The sequence below is a fragment of the Orbicella franksi genome, chromosome 10 (genome assembly GCF_964199315.1).
Source record: "Orbicella franksi chromosome 10, jaOrbFran1.1, whole genome shotgun sequence".
NCBI lineage: Eukaryota > Metazoa > Cnidaria > Anthozoa > Scleractinia > Merulinidae > Orbicella > Orbicella franksi.
The window spans coordinates 22147479-22169978 of record NC_138154.1 but is presented as its reverse complement, the minus strand read 5'-3'; the positions used below and the strand labels follow the sequence as shown (position 1 = coordinate 22169978).

At 38.8% G+C, this 22500-nt stretch overlaps 2 protein-coding genes across 4 annotated transcripts in view; one reads left to right on the top strand and one right to left on the bottom strand.

The window, feature by feature from the left end:
* Positions 1-1569, top strand: part of LOC145500867 (CD209 antigen-like) — a 4049-nt gene extending 2480 nt beyond the window's left edge. The window contains exon 2 of the mRNA XM_081480404.1: positions 899-1569. Coding sequence (XP_081336530.1) covers positions 982-1287 — 306 coding nt within the window. The 5' untranslated portion in view covers positions 899-981 and the 3' untranslated portion in view covers positions 1288-1569. The remainder of the gene's footprint in view (positions 1-898) is intronic.
* The window catches only part of LOC145500186 (uncharacterized), a 154304-nt gene that overhangs the window by 53735 nt on the left and 78069 nt on the right, over positions 1-22500 (bottom strand). The window lies entirely within an intron of this gene.

Genomic DNA, 22500 nt, shown 5'->3' with positions numbered 1-22500 from the left:
TCTTTTTATTTGCCAGAAGAAAACTTCAGTCTAACTTTCAAAAAGCTCCTCTGCACTTGTGCGTAAATTTACCCACAAAATACAAGTCATACGAACAACTTAAAACACGCTAGTTACGCAAAGAGCGGATAACTATACCTGTTTTTTATCACTGTCTTTTAATCACACCAATTTTGGTGTCAACCCTCAGTTATTAAGCGACTACGTTTAGCTCTGCCATCCACCATAACTACGGCAATAAGCAAAGGGAGCTTGACAGAAACGAAGCTAAGAATATGGACTGAAACCTTGAGTTCCAATCACAACCTTCGAACGTGGTCTTTTGGACCTGCTGAAATTAACTTGTTTGTTTCTTGAAACGTTCGATAAATGACAACATGAAACGCAGCCACTAATTTCCCTCTCCCCTCCCCCCCCCCCCCCCCCCCCCACGGCGAACTTTCAGCTTTAAACCCCGTCCACACGTATCCGGATATTTTTGAATCCGCAACTTTTTCTTTCCGGATTAAAACATTTCCTCGTCCTCAGGTAGCGTATTCAAATCGAATTCGCCTGTCCACACGCACCCGATGGTATCCGGATTCACTTTAGAGAAGCTAGGCCTACACGTCATCGGATTCGAAAATATCCGGATTCACCATCCACACGTTATCGGATTCGTTGCGGATTTATTTTTTTCCACTCTGGGGAGCGGATTCAAAATTAAGCGGATTCACTGCCGAATTCGCCGGATGCCTGCGGACGGAAACTGTATCCGGAAAGAAAAAGTTGCGGATTCAAAAATATCCCTATACGTGTGGACGGGGCCTTAGAGAGAGTTCGCAAGTTCTTCGAAAGCCTGTCAAATTGGCCAGTATCTTTTGCTATTGGTGGCTAATTCTTCATCTTTATCCGACAGATCTCTGCAAGACTGGCTGGACAGAATACAACAGGTTTTGCTATAAGATCTTCGATGAAGGTTTAAATTTTTACAAAGCTAATATGAGCTGCATCAGTGAAGGTGCCGGATTGGTCTCCATTGAGGACTCAGACGAGCTAGATTTCCTCGACACACTTCTAGCAAAAGGTGAAGAAGTGTTCGTGGGTATGACAGACATCGCAGAAGAGGGGCGATGGGTGTGGATGGATGGAAGCATCCCAAAGCTTGACCCGCTGTGGCATGGTAAGCATCCAGATGGCGGTGAGAAGGAAAACTGTGGAGAGTACGTACAGAAACATGGCTTCCACGACATAAAGTGCGATGACACCAGGCCTTATGTCTGCAAATACTCCTTACACGACATGTGAAACGTTTTTTTTTTTGGTTGTTGTTGTTGTTGCTGTTGTTTTCGTGTTTTAGAGTATTTTAGATCGAAGCTTAATTCCCATTTATTTTGTTCACTCTTCTGCTTCTGAGTCCAGAAATCCGCCAAATCCAAATTAACTAGTGAGCGATGGCAAAACTAATTGAAATATGACAGGTTTTTTTGTGTTTTCTAATTCTAACAGAATACTGCAAATATATCAACGACTAGCGTGTTTAAATTTTACAGTTTCACAAAATAGTTAAGAAAATAGCGTTAAAAATTCTGCCTGTAGATGACAAGATTCGGTTTAGAAAGTTAAGTTTGTTTTTGTTTGGAGATAAAAACGACAAATTAAATATGACATTTCTGTTTCCGTTCTTTCTTACACAGTTCATTAAGGACTGACTAGGAAAATATTACATCTTGGTAGTACTCATTTTCATTTCATTCTTAGTACTTCTCAGGGCAGAATTTCAGAAGGATTTCTCTGGTCACATGCATTAATTTGTAAATATTTTGCACGTGGTATATAATTTGCAGCAGCTGTCACTGTCACGTTCCGCAGCCGATGGAACTTATTCCAACCGACTTATTCTCTTACTCTATCAAGTTACTGTAGGACTACTCGGTTGCAAAATCGCACCAAGGTTTGGAACGAACTTAATTACTAGAATATGCAGCAGATAAAACGTGACAATAAAGGCCCATTAAAGTCATTAAATTTTACACGGTGGTCAATCTACAATGAAATGTTTCTTGACGAATTAGTGGTGCCAAGTCTCTTGACTTCAGGTGATAAGATTCCATAGAACAGACACCAAGGGTGCTTTCCATTGGATGAATATTCTGGTTTGAATTTCCGAAAATTTTCAGTGACGACTGAAATAGCATTTTACGGATTTTCCGGAGAAGAAGAACCTCTCGAAGAGTACCCGAATTTTCGAAAATTTGTTTCCGGAAGTATCCGTTTGGTTTGTTTTTGCTCCCAGAATTCCTGAATTTTCGGTTGAATGGTTCGCTTTCAGGAAATTTAACAATTTCCGGATTTTCTGGAAAACTTTCCCGGGAAATTCTCGTACCAGTTTTCCCCGTTTTGAAATTTTCGGGAATTTTGGTTGAATGGAAAGCGCCCGAGCTCTCCGCACAGCCAAACATGTATTTTGTTTCGCAGGGGATGTTACGTGGACTAGTTACCTTTTCTTTCAAATAAATGGTACATAAATGGTTAAGAGTTTGGACATGAGCGCTTACCCCTGCCAGTCACGAGTACAGCTTAGCTGCCGAGTGAATACCTTCCCGGGCCTTGGGTCTTGAAAGCACATGTCTAAAATAACATTTTGGCCAATACAAAGAGTACCATTAGAGGTTTCAGTCTCTGCGTCATATTTGCCCTCTGTCTTTCAGCGATTGGAAAAAGAAAAACTTGATGAAATTTTGAGCAAGTCATTGGACAGGATATTAGTTATCTCCGTCATTTTTTGTCAATGTTAATGAGTTAATCTTATTACCTTTTACGGTCTATTTTAACCGTCTCATAAATGGGTATATATCCAAGATCATAGTGCTTAGTTTCTAAATCATGCAACTTAAGAACGAAGGACTATAAAGCGGTTTTCATTGAATCAGCTCAATTTACGGTAAGATATATAGTAGAAGATTTTAAAGTTCTTTTACAATTTTACATTACAGTAGGATCGCCGTCGTCACATACTGCAAAGGTCTTTCTGCGAGCTGTTTCGAATAATTTATTTGCATCTGCGAACTGCTTCGAATAATACTTACACAAGTTTACTAACATTCCCTTTTAGGCGAAACTTTTTCATGTGGGACATTTGACGTCATGCAAAACGAAAATAAGTGTTTTGAGCGAAGAAATTAGTTCAAGACTGTAAGGTCGTGAAAACTAGGAGTCGCCAAACTAAGCCAAAATTAAGTTTAAGTAAAAATTTGAAATAGGGTATTTTACTCCAAAAAACTTTCAAGATGCTCGTTTCTTCTGTAAATGTTTAGACTTCCAATAGAACCACAAATTTAACTTGTAAATAGGTTTCAAAAACAGGCAGTTTTTATGAGGCCTAATTCAAAACGTATTTCTTTTGTAGAAATATAAGTGTTTTTTGATGAATAATTAACCAAGAACAAGTCTTCAACCTGTATACATTTCACTCCAGCGGGGCTTTTAGTGTGCTCTTTCTCTCGAATGAAAATGAAATTGTGACATTTTTCCTCGCGAAAAGTCAAACAAAACAGACAAAACGTTTTTAAACGAAAAGGAGAAAAAAGTTTAAAAACGCAAGCCATATTGATTAAGGGCTAGCAGCGTATTACTTGCAGGTGAATCTGTGAAGCATGGAATACCACGAAAATGAAATCGAATGTTAAATTTCAGCAACTTTATATTCAAGTACTCAAGACATTCAACACGCAGTAATCTGGCAATCTGATAAGAACCCGATACACATGTAGTCCGAGATGTGCAAAAGTTTGAAAACTACTGGAAAGAGAAATATACGTAACTCAAGGAGTTCAACTTAATGCTTCCACATGTTAATTATTAGCAATATTCATTGCCAATATTAACAAATGCAAGGTTGGATAAGTGCTCTTGGCAGGAGTGAACAAATCGTTTACAATAAAAACCATAAAGCAATAAACATGTAGAACACAATATTCATGAAAATTTTCGAGTTAAGCCTTCGTCAACCTTTCGTTTAATCTTAATATTTCATGAAGCAAGAAACTTGACGCTTGGTGAAATTTAAATAAGCTAAGGAAACATGAACGTAATCGTGGCCATGTACATCGTGACGTAATTCAAACTACAGCGTAAAAAGATCGTAAGGCCGAAGAATACCGACCAAACGAAATACAGACTTTGCGAAGACATAAACAAGTGTTTAACAAAGGATCTAGGAAACTCAAAAGCAGTCTAGTCATTAGACAAAGCTCGGGACATTTTTTGAATAATGTTGTTCTAAAAGAGTTGCTGGCAGATGTCTTTAATTATGAACTTGATGCTATCATAATTTCTCACAACACCTATTTAGAAAAGAGCTTGGAGGTATGTATTACCTAAAACGATAAATTTGCAAAACGACGATTTAGAATGTAGACAGTGTCAGTATTTTACGATTCCTGCGTTACCCTGTAAAATTAAAGGCATAGTTTGTACATGTATTTTCTGAACTCTTTGCTGAAAGTGCAAAGGAAAAAATATGGAGTTAAAATTAAAAGCAAATTTGAGAAGGTAGATCTCAAATGTCATTTTGCAGAATCTTTCTCGAACTAGTAAACAATTAACCTCAAATAACTTTTGAACTATTCCCTTTTAACGAGAAATTTTGCAACATAGAGTGTCGCGAAAGGAGAGTGGCTTTTTATATAAAAGAATTTGAAACAAACTTCGGGAAGCTACCAAACTTGAATGTCGCCCAATATTGCTCTCCCAGAATTGTGAAATTGTGTTTTTTGCATTAGGACGAAAATATGCACAATATTTAATCTCTACAACTGGCATGCAAACAAGACAAACAAATGCCTATAAAACGTGAAAATTTTATTAAGCTACAATGTATAGCCGTGCTCTGGAGGGGGGGAAAACGAAACATTTTTCGTATTTTTATGCTAAATTCTACGGTCTTGTGTTTTTGTGGATGACAGCCGAACATTAAAATCAAGAAAACGTTTGGGATAGTCTATTTCCGTTTTTTGATTGATTCAAAGTGCTGTAGAATTTATCAACGGATCTTTAACATTACTTTCCGATGTTGCTACTTCTTTAAACGTTTGTTCATGCAATTTTGTTTAAAAGTTTCAGCCAGATCATTGATCTAATTTATGAATACTCGACAAGGACCTTGTTGATTAATTATGATGCTACAAGTACAGCTTAGACAGGCTGATCCTAGCAATTTGTCCACCAAAAATTTCTTCTGTGCAAACAATAAGCACAGAGCTTATTTTCAGAGTTAGCAGTATTTTTGACTGAGGTCTGATAACGTTAGCTTCATAAAATAAACCCTGTGTTTACATTTTTGGGTAAAGCTTTTCCTAGGGGACTCTTGCACGTGGCAAGCACATGAAGATTTCTCTTTCAAAATATCAATCAGCAAGCCAAGGTTACTTGATATTCCTTTTTTGCCTTGGACTACTTTATTTATTTTATTAATTTAAAAACAAACTGAAGATTAATATGAAAAGAACTAGTTCAGCTTTCGTCAGCTGATTGACGACAGAGTACCACTGACGTTTTCCCCTTTGCTAAGACATGGCTAAAATAAATTTGTATTTTGTCTACTTACAGGTTGGATTCACTTTGTTGGCCGTCCAACTAGAAAACAATCATGCACGTTGTGGAAAAAGTATTCGTCAGTTTACTGATCAGTGCGATCTCAAAGCCAACAGCCTCCGGTGAGCCGATCGTCTTATTACCACTGAAAATTCAATGGATGGCAAAGAACAGTACTTTGCAAAACCTCTGGCCCTTAGCCAATGTGTCCTTGTTAAATATACCAGGAGCTAGTGCTACCGCTCGCATAATTCTTGGTATCATTAAGGCACGAAAGCATTCACCACGCACAAAACCCAGGGGCTGATCTTGGGGGAGGGTGCAGGGGGTGCGCACCCCCTTCTCCTGAGATGACATGTTCGCTTCTAAAATTTGTTTACCTCGCCAGTCAGTTACGCCATTCCTTAGTGGTGCACCCCTCCTAAGAAAAATTCTTGATCCGTCCCTGAAACCTGCTCTCAATCAAGCTTATAACTCGATTTCTTTCAAAAAGTTGTCACAGACCGATGCAAAATTCGGGAGATTACCCCGCCTCAAGCTCCAAAAATGTAGCACGGAACTGACATCTGCCGATTCAACTACAAAAATACGCGTTAACTCTAAGGTTAAATATCCCTCAGCATTGCCCAAAGAGTGGAAAACGCTTTACTTCGCATACAGGAGATTTTGTGTCCCGTACGGGAGATCGGGAGAGCCCTGAGGTATTTGGGAGAATTCCTGATAATTCGGAAGAGTTGACATGGAGTCTTCGATTATAAAGCCTTGTTTCTGTTTCTACATTTTCTCCAACACAGTAATCATTCCTCAACCTTAACTTGTTTTTTTTATTATTTATTTTCTCTAGATGGATATTGTCAGTCAGGTGAGCGACTAGAACAAGTCGTCTTTTCCCAAACAATTAAAGATCGTATCCTTGAAGGATCCATTGCTTCAAGTCAGTCAGTTTCAACTGATCAAGAATGTCAAATGCTGTGCATTCTGGATGGAATGTGCAACTCGTACAATCTCGGAGATCAAGATTCGTCCTTTCGTCATTCCTGCCAAGTTCTGAGGTATGGCGTTGGGAACCAGACCGTGAAACTGAGGAAGGGATGGAGCTTCAGGGCAAGAAAGGCAAGAGATTGCTTCAAAATAAGCCAGACCTAAGAGCTGTGTATATTAATATTTCTAATTTAATTTGATTCCTTGTATTGCTTGGGGACACGATGGGCTAATGGTTAGCGCGATGAACTCCGGATCGAACGGTGTGGGATGGAGCCCTGGCACCCGTTTCTCGAAAGCCCCGGAAACGTTTCGGGCCCGGAAAGCCCTTTGTAACTAGACTGTATCTAAAAATAGAGAGGTGTATACGCCTGAAACTTTTTGTATGAAGATAACCTCTCTTCGTATTGAGAATATGTGAATAAAACAGTTCTATAATCATAAGGTTTGAGATTTTGCTACGGCTTTTCGGGTGCCAAAGATTTTGGAGACCTTCGAGAAACGGGCCCCTGGTCGAGCTCATTACGTATTCTTGGGGAAGACACCTTACTCTCACAATGGCTCTCTCCACCAAGGTGTTACTGGCGAATTTAATGCTGGGGGATAACCCTGCGATGGTCTAGCATCCTATCCAGAAATACAAAAAAGCAGAAATACTCCTGGTCTCTTCGTGATACCGATAGAGATAAGCACCGGCCTGATGGGCCACTGGTCTCGAACACAGACTAAACCTTTTTCCTTGACTTTTATTATTTGATTTTATTGTTTAGTGTCTCTCCTCTCCTTGCTTAAATGGAACCATTTGTTTCACTGCTGACAAAAATAACACGCCGCAATGTGCTTGTACACATCCTGTGACAAGTAATAGAACATGCTCACAAGGTCAGTAAACTTTACATCTTGCTGGTATGGTCGTGTTGGTTTGATCACAAAAACAGGGGTAGAAGGGAAAGGAATTGGAGCCCGAGGGATAGATAGTATTTCCCATGTTTCTATTTAACAATTAGACTATCAGACCCTCTCGATTTCTATGCATATGAGGTGATAGTTCAGTGATTCGGCCGAAGTGTTTTTAGTAGAATTCTGCCTGTATTTTGTTTAAACGGCGATTCCCACTTATTTTACTGCGTAGTATTATCTTAAGGAAAATCGCGCGGACTGAATTGTCATTTGAAATTTGCAGTTGTGTACGCGAGAATCAGCTTTTTTTTAACAATTTTGAGATTTTAACATCAACAGACGGTAAATGTCCTTCCGTTAGTCTTCTGAGGAATTTAAATATTTTTTTTTCAAAATCATATTCCACCAAAACTTCGCAAAAATGGGAAAACGCCATTTTGTGGACTCCCTACAGCCACTACACACTGATGGTTGATAGTGTAAGATAGGTCAGCCAGTCGGATTGCAGCATTTGCATACGCATATGAGTAGAATTCTGTTAACAAGTTTCAGTACTAACATTCTACGCTACTCACAATCTATTCTGTTGTAGATAGTGAATAGCTGGTAGCAGCATATGGTCGCTTCTTTGCATTTTAGAAGTGTCTCTGAAGAGTTTTTAGATTCTTTACTAGTCGAGGCGATTCTAGAGAAGGCAAAAGTTGCAACGAAACGCGGAACGAAAATTTTTTACACTAAGAACAGGAGCTGAAAAAGAGTTTAATGAATCTATGAGTTTAATTAATTGTAAATTATCCTTATTATTTAACAAAAACGTGAACCTTCCTTGTTGTTTAATTAAGTTCTGAACGACAGGGAAATTTATAATAAAACAATTTGATTATGAGCTCCATACTTCTATGCGTGATAATTGATCATGACGAGAGCGCATCTCGAGCTCCTATTTTAATTCTCTACTTGCACAAATCCCATAATACACCTCTTTTACCCCCCAAAATTTTGCATAATCATTGTTTGCAATTTCTCCTGGGACATGAAGATGTCCCAAGAGAAACCTAAAACAATGCCTATGCCAATTTTTGGGGGGTAAAAGAGGTGTATTATGGGATTTGTGCAAGTAGAGAATAGGCCATTTTACAGTTTTGTGCTTAGTTAACTGGCCATGAATGTAACAGCGAGGCTGGAGCTGATACAGACCTCTCTGCTTTTCTTATTTAAATGCCAACTAGTTAGCATAAGAACTACTTGATTTACACAATAAAAGCAGTAAGGTCTGTATCAAAACAAGGTCACCTCAAGCCTCGCTGCCATTCGAAGGCCAGGTGACTAAGCAGACAACTATAAAATGGTCTATTGTAAAATACCGGTAGTCCCGCGCGAGATCGTACCACATGATCAGTTTTTACCAATAATGACAATGGAAAATTTAGTAGTGAACTATAATTTCTGATACCCTATGATAGCTCAGCCAATCAGATTGCAGCATTTACATTAGTTTTCGGGTATAATTCTACTGAAACTCAACAGACACACGAAAGACAATTTCCACCAACGTTTCCCACTTGAATCGTTTTTAGAAAAATTTCTTCATATTTAACTATTACTGTAAGCTAAATGCGATTTAAAGACGGCATTACCACAATATACTGACGCTGCCTGGGAGAAAATGTATTCTTGACGTCGAATAGCCCTTCTCTTTATTTTTGGCGTCGTTGTTATTTGACCTCTTCATCCACCTTGTGGACCTTGTAGGGGAAAGTTTAGGAACTACATTGTTTGTCTGGGATTAAAATTTATTCACATTTATTTCTGTTTATACTTATGAAGATCTTTGAAAGACTGGCTAACAGAGTATTGATGACCATCCGTGGTACAAGATGTTCACAGAAAATTGTAGATGACACCAGTTACACCTGCACCAGTGACGAAGTCCAACTAAGAAGGAGCTTAAGCCTCACACACCCTAAATAGTCTTTACTAAAACATGATATTCAGTAATATAACAGCATTGCATGCATGTTCAACAAATAGAAAAGACCCCATTACGTATTTTGTAGTGCAAGGTTTGTTTTCTATGTTTGGACATATTTAGCTTCAAGATGTGTTGATTTGATACCTAGAAAAAGCGTAAATTGCTATTAAAGGTCTCATTCCAAGGGTTTTACCGTCGTAATTTTTTTTTGTGTTTTCACAGACGTTAGCGAAGGTACGTTTTTTATTGGGGGGAGGGGTGGGCCGGGGCCTCGGAGGGGATGGTCATTAGTAAATTTTTTACAAATTGGGGAGGGTCAAACCTGTTTTATTCGCAACCGGAGGAGGGTCACAGTTTTTCTTGGCAGGGAAAAAATTACTCCTTGTCACTTAGTTGACTCGTATTTGTTAACAAACACGCAAAGTGTATCGAAACCTTAAACTTGTATATACAAGCAAAGCTACCAGTCAAGATTAATCTAAATTATTTACAGGTGTCGAAATATTATATCAAAAAGCTATCTTGTCCCAACTAACATAATTGTCTCTCTCGACCCGTGCCCGCTTTCGTCTATATTTTGACGGCGGTAATGTTTCCGCGCGGGGTTCTGGTATAAAAGCAGTTTCCGGTGACGATTCGTTACTTAAGAATGGCTGACTGTTAGGATCGAGAAACGCTGGTCAACGACCCATTTGGCAAATCGCTCATATTTTGCCCAAAGATACCCTTAGGTGACCTAATTCTAAAAATCATATTTAAAGGTTCCAGCGAATTTTTATTTTTCAGAAATTCGCAAAAATTTGAAAGCGCGGTCAAAGTGCGGTTTTTCGTGTAATAAAATGACAGAAATAAGGTGCGAGGACGAAGCGCTGCGTAAGTCTTAAAATAATTTCAATTGACCTCAAACTTCACACAAATGTGGAACAACCACTCTAATTTATTCCTCGTTTTAAACTAATCTCAGAGATGTTGACATAGTGGTTTTCCGAATCATTTTAAAAACACCTATGAAGCGTGTGAAAAATAACGGCAAAATATAGGTGATGTTTAACAGCACGAAAAGGCGTCTGGTACCTCACTTTCCGATTATTTTACTTTACAGCCTTAAAATATCATTATTACACATATACCATGCCAAGTTTCATGCTCGAACTCGCAGTATTTCCCTTTGAGAAAAACGAAAATCTATGTCAGTGTCTTGGGCGCAAATAACACAATAATTATACACGAACAAGAGACAAATCAATTTCAACGGCGAAAGTAAAAGGCTGTCATTAATTAAAATCCCGTCAATTCACTGCTATCAGTAGAAACATCATGTCCACTACATAAAAACTGTTTTTAGACGTTTTCGGAACATTGCGCGTTAACTTTGTTTGATTTCCTGTCCGCCGTCATGTCTAGTTTGTCATCGCGTGTATTTCCTTAATGTCAACAACACTGTGAATGGTTGTCATAACAAACGCAAGAGATTTCCTGGAACCTTAATGTTTTCGATTCAGCAAAACGCTTTAAGTTCGTTAAGACGCAATAATGGGTCAACCTGGAATGCTGTTTACCATTAAGGACCTTAAAGGACTATCAATTAATCGAGTTCAAATATCTTGAAGCAAATCAAAATCGCGCCCTTATTCTAATTTGGTAAACAGCCGATCTCCGTTCAAGTTCAAGAAGTCGAGAGGTTAATCCGGCAATGTATCACCGGCGCAACAACAAAATCAAACCGAGGTCATCAAAAGTGTAAGATTAAAAGTGTAGTGGCAAGTTTCAAATAAATTTCGCCTATATAAATTGGAAACAAGAAGTGAAACGGTCTGACCGGAAACAAATAAACAAAATATTAATACGACTAATTTAATCCGAAAATGTCACAGAAAACATACCTAGAAGCCGTCGATTCCCCTCAATACCACTTCACATTGTCTTGAAGAGCCCAAGCTTTCTGCTGTAAGAATCAGGGGCCTCGTGAATCTGTGTTTACTATATTGGCAACCATGCTGCGGGGCTGATATTCGAGACCGGCTTAGTAAAAGTTGTCACACAATCGTACGAGCAGCCCAGTCACGCTTTCACTGCTCTTGCGCAAATGTTCAACATTTCGCGATTTCCATAAACCGATTACAAGTTTAAAGTAGTGACAGTAGATTGAAATGCGCTTTTTAAAGCTGTCCTATCCAGGAGCAATTATTTCTTGTTCTTGAATGGCTCTTAGTTGTAGCTACAGTCCGGCGGAGAGGGGGGAGGGGGTACTCCGGGAAAGGTCAGGTATCAGTATGCCGTGGAAGATTAAGTGGTCTCCAGCTCTTAACGCCAACACTGGAACACCAGATGATTCTCGAAGTATCACAGGGATCACTAAGCTAAATAATTTTGAGTTTAGCTCCGCTGAGTCAATTACCTGTTGGCGCGCATATTGCATTGACCGTGGGCAGGTGGGAAAACAGTTCAACCGGAAAAACCTGTTGCACATTGTAATTTAGCGTTGTCCAACACGCAATCGGTCTGGTTGTAATGCTAATCGTATTAGATAAAATCTCAAGTTTTCTTTCCACACATACTGGGGTGACAAACTACTAGATGGGCGTGGCAGGGAGCCACGAGTCAAGTCAGTCAGCTCCCAAAGCTTAATAGAAGAGTGATAGCGAACCACTGGTGGAAAGACTGCATATTGTCCCTACGCTTTACCCTGATGGGCCTCTGTGTTATTCTAATGAACTGATGCTGTTACAATGATACTATGTAGCTCTATGAACACGTTAATGGTCAAGGGTTTCTTTTTCAGTATAAAAAAAAGCATAAATAAGTAGTTCTTTGTGAAAAACTCTTTTAAGGAAAGTAGGCTGTTTTCCTCTAAATGGTCTTCCTCCTCTACTCCCTTTCCCTCTCTACAAAAATGTAACGATCATCCCTCCCCCCCGCCGCAAGAGATGTTGCTAAATATCGAAGAAACCAAACACCGACAGTTCCTAAGAATACTTCCGGCAAGTGCAGTTGTTAGTAAAATACTTCATAAAGCTAAACAGTATCATTGTAACAGCATCAGTTCATTAGAATAACACAGAGGCCTATTAGGGCAAAGCGTAGGGACAATCTGCAGTCCTTCCACCAGTGGTTCACTATGACTCTTCTAGATCTGTTAAGCTTTGGGAGCTGACTGACTTGACTCGTGGCTCCCTGCCACGCCCATCTAGTAGTTTGTCACCCCAGTATGTGTGGAAAGAAAACTTGAGATTTTATCTAATACGATTAGCATTACAACCAGACCGATTGCGTGTTGGACAACGCTAAATTACAATGTGCAACAGGCTTTTCGGTTGAACTGTTTTTCCACCTGCCCACGGTCAGTGCAATATGCGCGCCAACAGGTAATTGACTCAGCGGAGCTAAACTCAAAATTATTTAGCTTAGTGATCCCTGTGATACTTCGAGAATCATCTGGTGTTCCAGTGTTGGCGTTAAGAGCTGGAGACCACTTAATCTTCCACGGCATACTGATACCTGACCTTTCCCGGAGTACCCCCTCCCCCCTCTCCGCCGGACTGTAGCTACAACTAAGAGCCATTCAAGAACAAGAAATAATTGCTCCTGGATAGGACAGCTTTAAAAAGCGCATTTCAATCTACTGTCACTACTTTAAACTTGTAATCGGTTTATGGAAATCGCGAAATGTTGAACATTTGCGCAAGAGCAGTGAAAGCGTGACTGGGCTGCTCGTACGATTGTGTGACAACCTTTACTAAGCCGGTCTCGAATATCAGCCCCGCAGCATGGTTGCCAATATAGTAAACACAGATTCATGAGGCCCCTGATTCTTACAGCAGAAAGCTTGGGCTCTTCAAGGCAAGGTGGAGTGGTATTGAGGGGAATCGACGGCTTTTAGGTATGTTTTCTGTGACATTTTCGGATTAAATTAGTCGTATTAATATTTTGTTTATTTGTTTCCGGTCAGACCGTTTCACTTCTTGTTTCCAATTTATATAGGCGAAATTTATTCGAAACTTGCCACTACACTTTTAAACTTACACTTTTGATGACCTCGGTTTGATTTTGTTGTTGCACCGGTGATACATTGCCGGATTAACCTCTCGACTTCTTGAACTTGAACGGAGATCGGCTGTTTACCAAATTAGAATAAGGGCGCGATTTTGATTTGCTTCAAGATATTTGAACTCGATTAATTGATAGTCCTTTAAGGTCCTTAATGGTAAACAGCATTCCAAGCTGACTCAAAATTGCGTCTTAACGAACTTAAAGCGTTTTGCTGAATCGAAAACATTAAGGTTCCAGGAAATCTCTTGCGTTTGTTATGACAACCATTCACAGTGTTGTTGACATTAAGGAAATACACGCGATGACAAACTAGACATGACGGCGGACAGGAAATCAAACAAAGTTAACGCGCAATGTTCCGAAAACGTCTAAAAACAGTTTTTATGTAGTGGACATGATGTTTCTACTGATAGCAGTGAATTGACGGGATTTTAATTAATGACAGCCTTTTACTTTCGCCGTTGAAATTGATTTGTCTCTTGTTCGTGTATAATTATTGTGTTATTTGCGCCCAAGACACTGACATAGATTTTCGTTTTTCTCAAAGGGAAATACTGCGAGTTCGAGCATGAAACTTGGCATGGTATATGTGTAATAATGATATTTTAAGGCTGTAAAGTAAAATAATCGGAAAGTGAGGTACCAGACGCCTTTTCGTGCTGTTAAACATCACCTATATTTTGCCGTTATTTTTCACACGCTTCATAGGTGTTTTTAAAATGATTCGGAAAACCACTATGTCAACATCTCTGAGATTAGTTTAAAACGAGGAATAAATTAGAGTGGTTGTTCCACATTTGTGTGAAGTTTGAGGTCAATTGAAATTATTTTAAGACTTACGCAGCGCTTCGTCCTCGCACCTTATTTCTGTCATTTTATTACACGAAAAACCGCACTTTGACCGCGCTTTCAAATTTTTGCGAATTTCTGAAAAATAAAAATTCGCTGGAACCTTTAAATATGATTTTTAGAATTAGGTCACCTAAGGGTATCTTTGGGCAAAATATGAGCGATTTGCCAAATGGGTCGTTGACCAGCGTTTCTCGATCCTAACAGTCAGCCATTCTTAAGTAACGAATCGTCACCGGAAACTGCTTTTATACCAGAACCCCGCGCGGAAACATTACCGCCGTCAAAATATAGACGAAAGCGGGCACGGGTCGAGAGAGACAATTATGTTAGTTGGGACAAGATAGCTTTTTGATATAATATTTCGACACCTGTAAATAATTTAGATTAATCTTGACTGGTAGCTTTGCTTGTATATACAAGTTTAAGGTTTCGATACACTTTGCGTGTTTGTTAACAAATACGAGTCAACTAAGTGACAAGGAGTAATTTTTTCCCTGCCAAGAAAAACTGTGACCCTCCTCCGGTTGCGAATAAAACAGGTTTGACCCTCCCCAATTTGTAAAAAATTTACTAATGACCATCCCCTCCGAGGCCCCGGCCCACCCCTCCCCCCAATAAAAAACGTACCTTCGCTAACGTCTGTGAAAACACAAAAAAAAATTACGACGGTAAAACCCTTGGAATGAGACCTTTAATAGCAATTTACGCTTTTTCTAGGTATCAAATCAACACATCTTGAAGCTAAATATGTCCAAACATAGAAAACAAACCTTGCACTACAAAATACGTAATGGGGTCTTTTCTATTTGTTGAACATGCATGCAATGCTGTTATATTACTGAATATCATGTTTTAGTAAAGACTATTTAGGGTGTGTGAGGCTTAAGCTCCTTCTTAGTTGGACTTCGTCACTGGTGCAGGTGTAACTGGTGTCATCTACAATTTTCTGTGAACATCTTGTACCACGGATGGTCATCAATACTCTGTTAGCCAGTCTTTCAAAGATCTTCATAAGTATAAACAGAAATAAATGTGAATAAATTTTAATCCCAGACAAACAATGTAGTTCCTAAACTTTCCCCTACAAGGTCCACAAGGTGGATGAAGAGGTCAAATAACAACGACGCCAAAAATAAAGAGAAGGGCTATTCGACGTCAAGAATACATTTTCTCCCAGGCAGCGTCAGTATATTGTGGTAATGCCGTCTTTAAATCGCATTTAGCTTACAGTAATAGTTAAATATGAAGAAATTTTTCTAAAAACGATTCAAGTGGGAAACGTTGGTGGAAATTGTCTTTCGTGTGTCTGTTGAGTTTCAGTAGAATTATACCCGAAAACTAATGTAAATGCTGCAATCTGATTGGCTGAGCTATCATAGGGTATCAGAAATTATAGTTCACTACTAAATTTTCCATTGTCATTATTGGTAAAAACTGATCATGTGGTACGATCTCGCGCGGGACTACCGGTATTTTACAATAGACCATTTTATAGTTGTCTGCTTAGTCACCTGGCCTTCGAATGGCAGCGAGGCTTGAGGTGACCTTGTTTTGATACAGACCTTACTGCTTTTATTGTGTAAATCAAGTAGTTCTTATGCTAACTAGTTGGCATTTAAATAAGAAAAGCAGAGAGGTCTGTATCAGCTCCAGCCTCGCTGTTACATTCATGGCCAGTTAACTAAGCACAAAACTGTAAAATGGCCTATTCTCTACTTGCACAAATCCCATAATACACCTCTTTTACCCCCCAAAAATTGGCATAGGCATTGTTTTAGGTTTCTCTTGGGACATCTTCATGTCCCAGGAGAAATTGCAAACAATGATTATGCAAAATTTTGGGGGGTAAAAGAGGTGTATTATGGGATTTGTGCAAGTAGAGAATTAAAATAGGAGCTCGAGATGCGCTCTCGTCATGATCAATTATCACGCATAGAAGTATGGAGCTCATAATCAAATTGTTTTATTATAAATTTCCCTGTCGTTCAGAACTTAATTAAACAACAAGGAAGGTTCACGTTTTTGTTAAATAATAAGGATAATTTACAATTAATTAAACTCATAGATTCATTAAACTCTTTTTCAGCTCCTGTTCTTAGTGTAAAAAATTTTCGTTCCGCGTTTCGTTGCAACTTTTGCCTTCTCTAGAATCGCCTCGACTAGTAAAGAATCTAAAAACTCTTCAGAGACACTTCTAAAATGCAAAGAAGCGACCATATGCTGCTACCAGCTATTCACTATCTACAACAGAATAGATTGTGAGTAGCGTAGAATGTTAGTACTGAAACTTGTTAACAGAATTCTACTCATATGCGTATGCAAATGCTGCAATCCGACTGGCTGACCTATCTTACACTATCAACCATCAGTGTGTAGTGGCTGTAGGGAGTCCACAAAATGGCGTTTTCCCATTTTTGCGAAGTTTTGGTGGAATATGATTTTGAAAAAAAAATATTTAAATTCCTCAGAAGACTAACGGAAGGACATTTACCGTCTGTTGATGTTAAAATCTCAAAATTGTTAAAAAAAAGCTGATTCTCGCGTACACAACTGCAAATTTCAAATGACAATTCAGTCCGCGCGATTTTCCTTAAGATAATACTACGCAGTAAAATAAGTGGGAATCGCCGTTTAAACAAAATACAGGCAGAATTCTACTAAAAACACTTCGGCCGAATCACTGAACTATCACCTCATATGCATAGAAATCGAGAGGGTCTGATAGTCTAATTGTTAAATAGAAACATGGGAAATACTATCTATCCCTCGGGCTCCAATTCCTTTCCCTTCTACCCCTGTTTTTGTGATCAAACCAACACGACCATACCAGCAAGATGTAAAGTTTACTGACCTTGTGAGCATGTTCTATTACTTGTCACAGGATGTGTACAAGCACATTGCGGCGTGTTATTTTTGTCAGCAGTGAAACAAATGGTTCCATTTAAGCAAGGAGAGGAGAGACACTAAACAATAAAATCAAATAATAAAAGTCAAGGAAAAAGGTTTAGTCTGTGTTCGAGACCAGTGGCCCATCAGGCCGGTGCTTATCTCTATCGGTATCACGAAGAGACCAGGAGTATTTCTGCTTTTTTGTATTTCTGGATAGGATGCTAGACCATCGCAGGGTTATCCCCCAGCATTAAATTCGCCAGTAACACCTTGGTGGAGAGAGCCATTGTGAGAGTAAGGTGTCTTCCCCAAGAATACGTAATGAGCTCGACCAGGGGCCCGTTTCTCGAAGGTCTCCAAAATCTTTGGCACCCGAAAAGCCGTAGCAAAATCTCAAACCTTATGATTATAGAACTGTTTTATTCACATATTCTCAATACGAAGAGAGGTTATCTTCATACAAAAAGTTTCAGGCGTATACACCTCTCTATTTTTAGATACAGTCTAGTTACAAAGGGCTTTCCGGGCCCGAAACGTTTCCGGGGCTTTCGAGAAACGGGTGCCAGGGCTCCATCCCACACCGTTCGATCCGGAGTTCATCGCGCTAACCATTAGCCCATCGTGTCCCCAAGCAATACAAGGAATCAAATTAAATTAGAAATATTAATATACACAGCTCTTAGGTCTGGCTTATTTTGAAGCAATCTCTTGCCTTTCTTGCCCTGAAGCTCCATCCCTTCCTCAGTTTCACGGTCTGGTTCCCAACGCCATACCTCAGAACTTGGCAGGAATGACGAAAGGACGAATCTTGATCTCCGAGATTGTACGAGTTGCACATTCCATCCAGAATGCACAGCATTTGACATTCTTGATCAGTTGAAACTGACTGACTTGAAGCAATGGATCCTTCAAGGATACGATCTTTAATTGTTTGGGAAAAGACGACTTGTTCTAGTCGCTCACCTGACTGACAATATCCATCTAGAGAAAATAAATAATAAAAAAAACAAGTTAAGGTTGAGGAATGATTACTGTGTTGGAGAAAATGTAGAAACAGAAACAAGGCTTTATAATCGAAGACTCCATGTCAACTCTTCCGAATTATCAGGAATTCTCCCAAATACCTCAGGGCTCTCCCGATCTCCCGTACGGGACACAAAATCTCCTGTATGCGAAGTAAAGCGTTTTCCACTCTTTGGGCAATGCTGAGGGATATTTAACCTTAGAGTTAACGCGTATTTTTGTAGTTGAATCGGCAGATGTCAGTTCCGTGCTACATTTTTGGAGCTTGAGGCGGGGTAATCTCCCGAATTTTGCATCGGTCTGTGACAACTTTTTGAAAGAAATCGAGTTATAAGCTTGATTGAGAGCAGGTTTCAGGGACGGATCAAGAATTTTTCTTAGGAGGGGTGCACCACTAAGGAATGGCGTAACTGACTGGCGAGGTAAACAAATTTTAGAAGCGAACATGTCATCTCAGGAGAAGGGGGTGCGCACCCCCTGCACCCTCCCCCAAGATCAGCCCCTGGGTTTTGTGCGTGGTGAATGCTTTCGTGCCTTAATGATACCAAGAATTATGCGAGCGGTAGCACTAGCTCCTGGTATATTTAACAAGGACACATTGGCTAAGGGCCAGAGGTTTTGCAAAGTACTGTTCTTTGCCATCCATTGAATTTTCAGTGGTAATAAGACGATCGGCTCACCGGAGGCTGTTGGCTTTGAGATCGCACTGATCAGTAAACTGACGAATACTTTTTCCACAACGTGCATGATTGTTTTCTAGTTGGACGGCCAACAAAGTGAATCCAACCTGTAAGTAGACAAAATACAAATTTATTTTAGCCATGTCTTAGCAAAGGGGAAAACGTCAGTGGTACTCTGTCGTCAATCAGCTGACGAAAGCTGAACTAGTTCTTTTCATATTAATCTTCAGTTTGTTTTTAAATTAATAAAATAAATAAAGTAGTCCAAGGCAAAAAAGGAATATCAAGTAACCTTGGCTTGCTGATTGATATTTTGAAAGAGAAATCTTCATGTGCTTGCCACGTGCAAGAGTCCCCTAGGAAAAGCTTTACCCAAAAATGTAAACACAGGGTTTATTTTATGAAGCTAACGTTATCAGACCTCAGTCAAAAATACTGCTAACTCTGAAAATAAGCTCTGTGCTTATTGTTTGCACAGAAGAAATTTTTGGTGGACAAATTGCTAGGATCAGCCTGTCTAAGCTGTACTTGTAGCATCATAATTAATCAACAAGGTCCTTGTCGAGTATTCATAAATTAGATCAATGATCTGGCTGAAACTTTTAAACAAAATTGCATGAACAAACGTTTAAAGAAGTAGCAACATCGGAAAGTAATGTTAAAGATCCGTTGATAAATTCTACAGCACTTTGAATCAATCAAAAAACGGAAATAGACTATCCCAAACGTTTTCTTGATTTTAATGTTCGGCTGTCATCCACAAAAACACAAGACCGTAGAATTTAGCATAAAAATACGAAAAATGTTTCGTTTTCCCCCCCTCCAGAGCACGGCTATACATTGTAGCTTAATAAAATTTTCACGTTTTATAGGCATTTGTTTGTCTTGTTTGCATGCCAGTTGTAGAGATTAAATATTGTGCATATTTTCGTCCTAATGCAAAAAACACAATTTCACAATTCTGGGAGAGCAATATTGGGCGACATTCAAGTTTGGTAGCTTCCCGAAGTTTGTTTCAAATTCTTTTATATAAAAAGCCACTCTCCTTTCGCGACACTCTATGTTGCAAAATTTCTCGTTAAAAGGGAATAGTTCAAAAGTTATTTGAGGTTAATTGTTTACTAGTTCGAGAAAGATTCTGCAAAATGACATTTGAGATCTACCTTCTCAAATTTGCTTTTAATTTTAACTCCATATTTTTTCCTTTGCACTTTCAGCAAAGAGTTCAGAAAATACATGTACAAACTATGCCTTTAATTTTACAGGGTAACGCAGGAATCGTAAAATACTGACACTGTCTACATTCTAAATCGTCGTTTTGCAAATTTATCGTTTTAGGTAATACATACCTCCAAGCTCTTTTCTAAATAGGTGTTGTGAGAAATTATGATAGCATCAAGTTCATAATTAAAGACATCTGCCAGCAACTCTTTTAGAACAACATTATTCAAAAAATGTCCCGAGCTTTGTCTAATGACTAGACTGCTTTTGAGTTTCCTAGATCCTTTGTTAAACACTTGTTTATGTCTTCGCAAAGTCTGTATTTCGTTTGGTCGGTATTCTTCGGCCTTACGATCTTTTTACGCTGTAGTTTGAATTACGTCACGATGTACATGGCCACGATTACGTTCATGTTTCCTTAGCTTATTTAAATTTCACCAAGCGTCAAGTTTCTTGCTTCATGAAATATTAAGATTAAACGAAAGGTTGACGAAGGCTTAACTCGAAAATTTTCATGAATATTGTGTTCTACATGTTTATTGCTTTATGGTTTTTATTGTAAACGATTTGTTCACTCCTGCCAAGAGCACTTATCCAACCTTGCATTTGTTAATATTGGCAATGAATATTGCTAATAATTAACATGTGGAAGCATTAAGTTGAACTCCTTGAGTTACGTATATTTCTCTTTCCAGTAGTTTTCAAACTTTTGCACATCTCGGACTACATGTGTATCGGGTTCTTATCAGATTGCCAGATTACTGCGTGTTGAATGTCTTGAGTACTTGAATATAAAGTTGCTGAAATTTAACATTCGATTTCATTTTCGTGGTATTCCATGCTTCACAGATTCACCTGCAAGTAATACGCTGCTAGCCCTTAATCAATATGGCTTGCGTTTTTAAACTTTTTTCTCCTTTTCGTTTAAAAACGTTTTGTCTGTTTTGTTTGACTTTTCGCGAGGAAAAATGTCACAATTTCATTTTCATTCGAGAGAAAGAGCACACTAAAAGCCCCGCTGGAGTGAAATGTATACAGGTTGAAGACTTGTTCTTGGTTAATTATTCATCAAAAAACACTTATATTTCTACAAAAGAAATACGTTTTGAATTAGGCCTCATAAAAACTGCCTGTTTTTGAAACCTATTTACAAGTTAAATTTGTGGTTCTATTGGAAGTCTAAACATTTACAGAAGAAACGAGCATCTTGAAAGTTTTTTGGAGTAAAATACCCTATTTCAAATTTTTACTTAAACTTAATTTTGGCTTAGTTTGGCGACTCCTAGTTTTCACGACCTTACAGTCTTGAACTAATTTCTTCGCTCAAAACACTTATTTTCGTTTTGCATGACGTCAAATGTCCCACATGAAAAAGTTTCGCCTAAAAGGGAATGTTAGTAAACTTGTGTAAGTATTATTCGAAGCAGTTCGCAGATGCAAATAAATTATTCGAAACAGCTCGCAGAAAGACCTTTGCAGTATGTGACGACGGCGATCCTACTGTAATGTAAAATTGTAAAAGAACTTTAAAATCTTCTACTATATATCTTACCGTAAATTGAGCTGATTCAATGAAAACCGCTTTATAGTCCTTCGTTCTTAAGTTGCATGATTTAGAAACTAAGCACTATGATCTTGGATATATACCCATTTATGAGACGGTTAAAATAGACCGTAAAAGGTAATAAGATTAACTCATTAACATTGACAAAAAATGACGGAGATAACTAATATCCTGTCCAATGACTTGCTCAAAATTTCATCAAGTTTTTCTTTTTCCAATCGCTGAAAGACAGAGGGCAAATATGACGCAGAGACTGAAACCTCTAATGGTACTCTTTGTATTGGCCAAAATGTTATTTTAGACATGTGCTTTCAAGACCCAAGGCCCGGGAAGGTATTCACTCGGCAGCTAAGCTGTACTCGTGACTGGCAGGGGTAAGCGCTCATGTCCAAACTCTTAACCATTTATGTACCATTTATTTGAAAGAAAAGGTAACTAGTCCACGTAACATCCCCTGCGAAACAAAATACATGTTTGGCTGTGCGGAGAGCTCGGGCGCTTTCCATTCAACCAAAATTCCCGAAAATTTCAAAACGGGGAAAACTGGTACGAGAATTTCCCGGGAAAGTTTTCCAGAAAATCCGGAAATTGTTAAATTTCCTGAAAGCGAACCATTCAACCGAAAATTCAGGAATTCTGGGAGCAAAAACAAACCAAACGGATACTTCCGGAAACAAATTTTCGAAAATTCGGGTACTCTTCGAGAGGTTCTTCTTCTCCGGAAAATCCGTAAAATGCTATTTCAGTCGTCACTGAAAATTTTCGGAAATTCAAACCAGAATATTCATCCAATG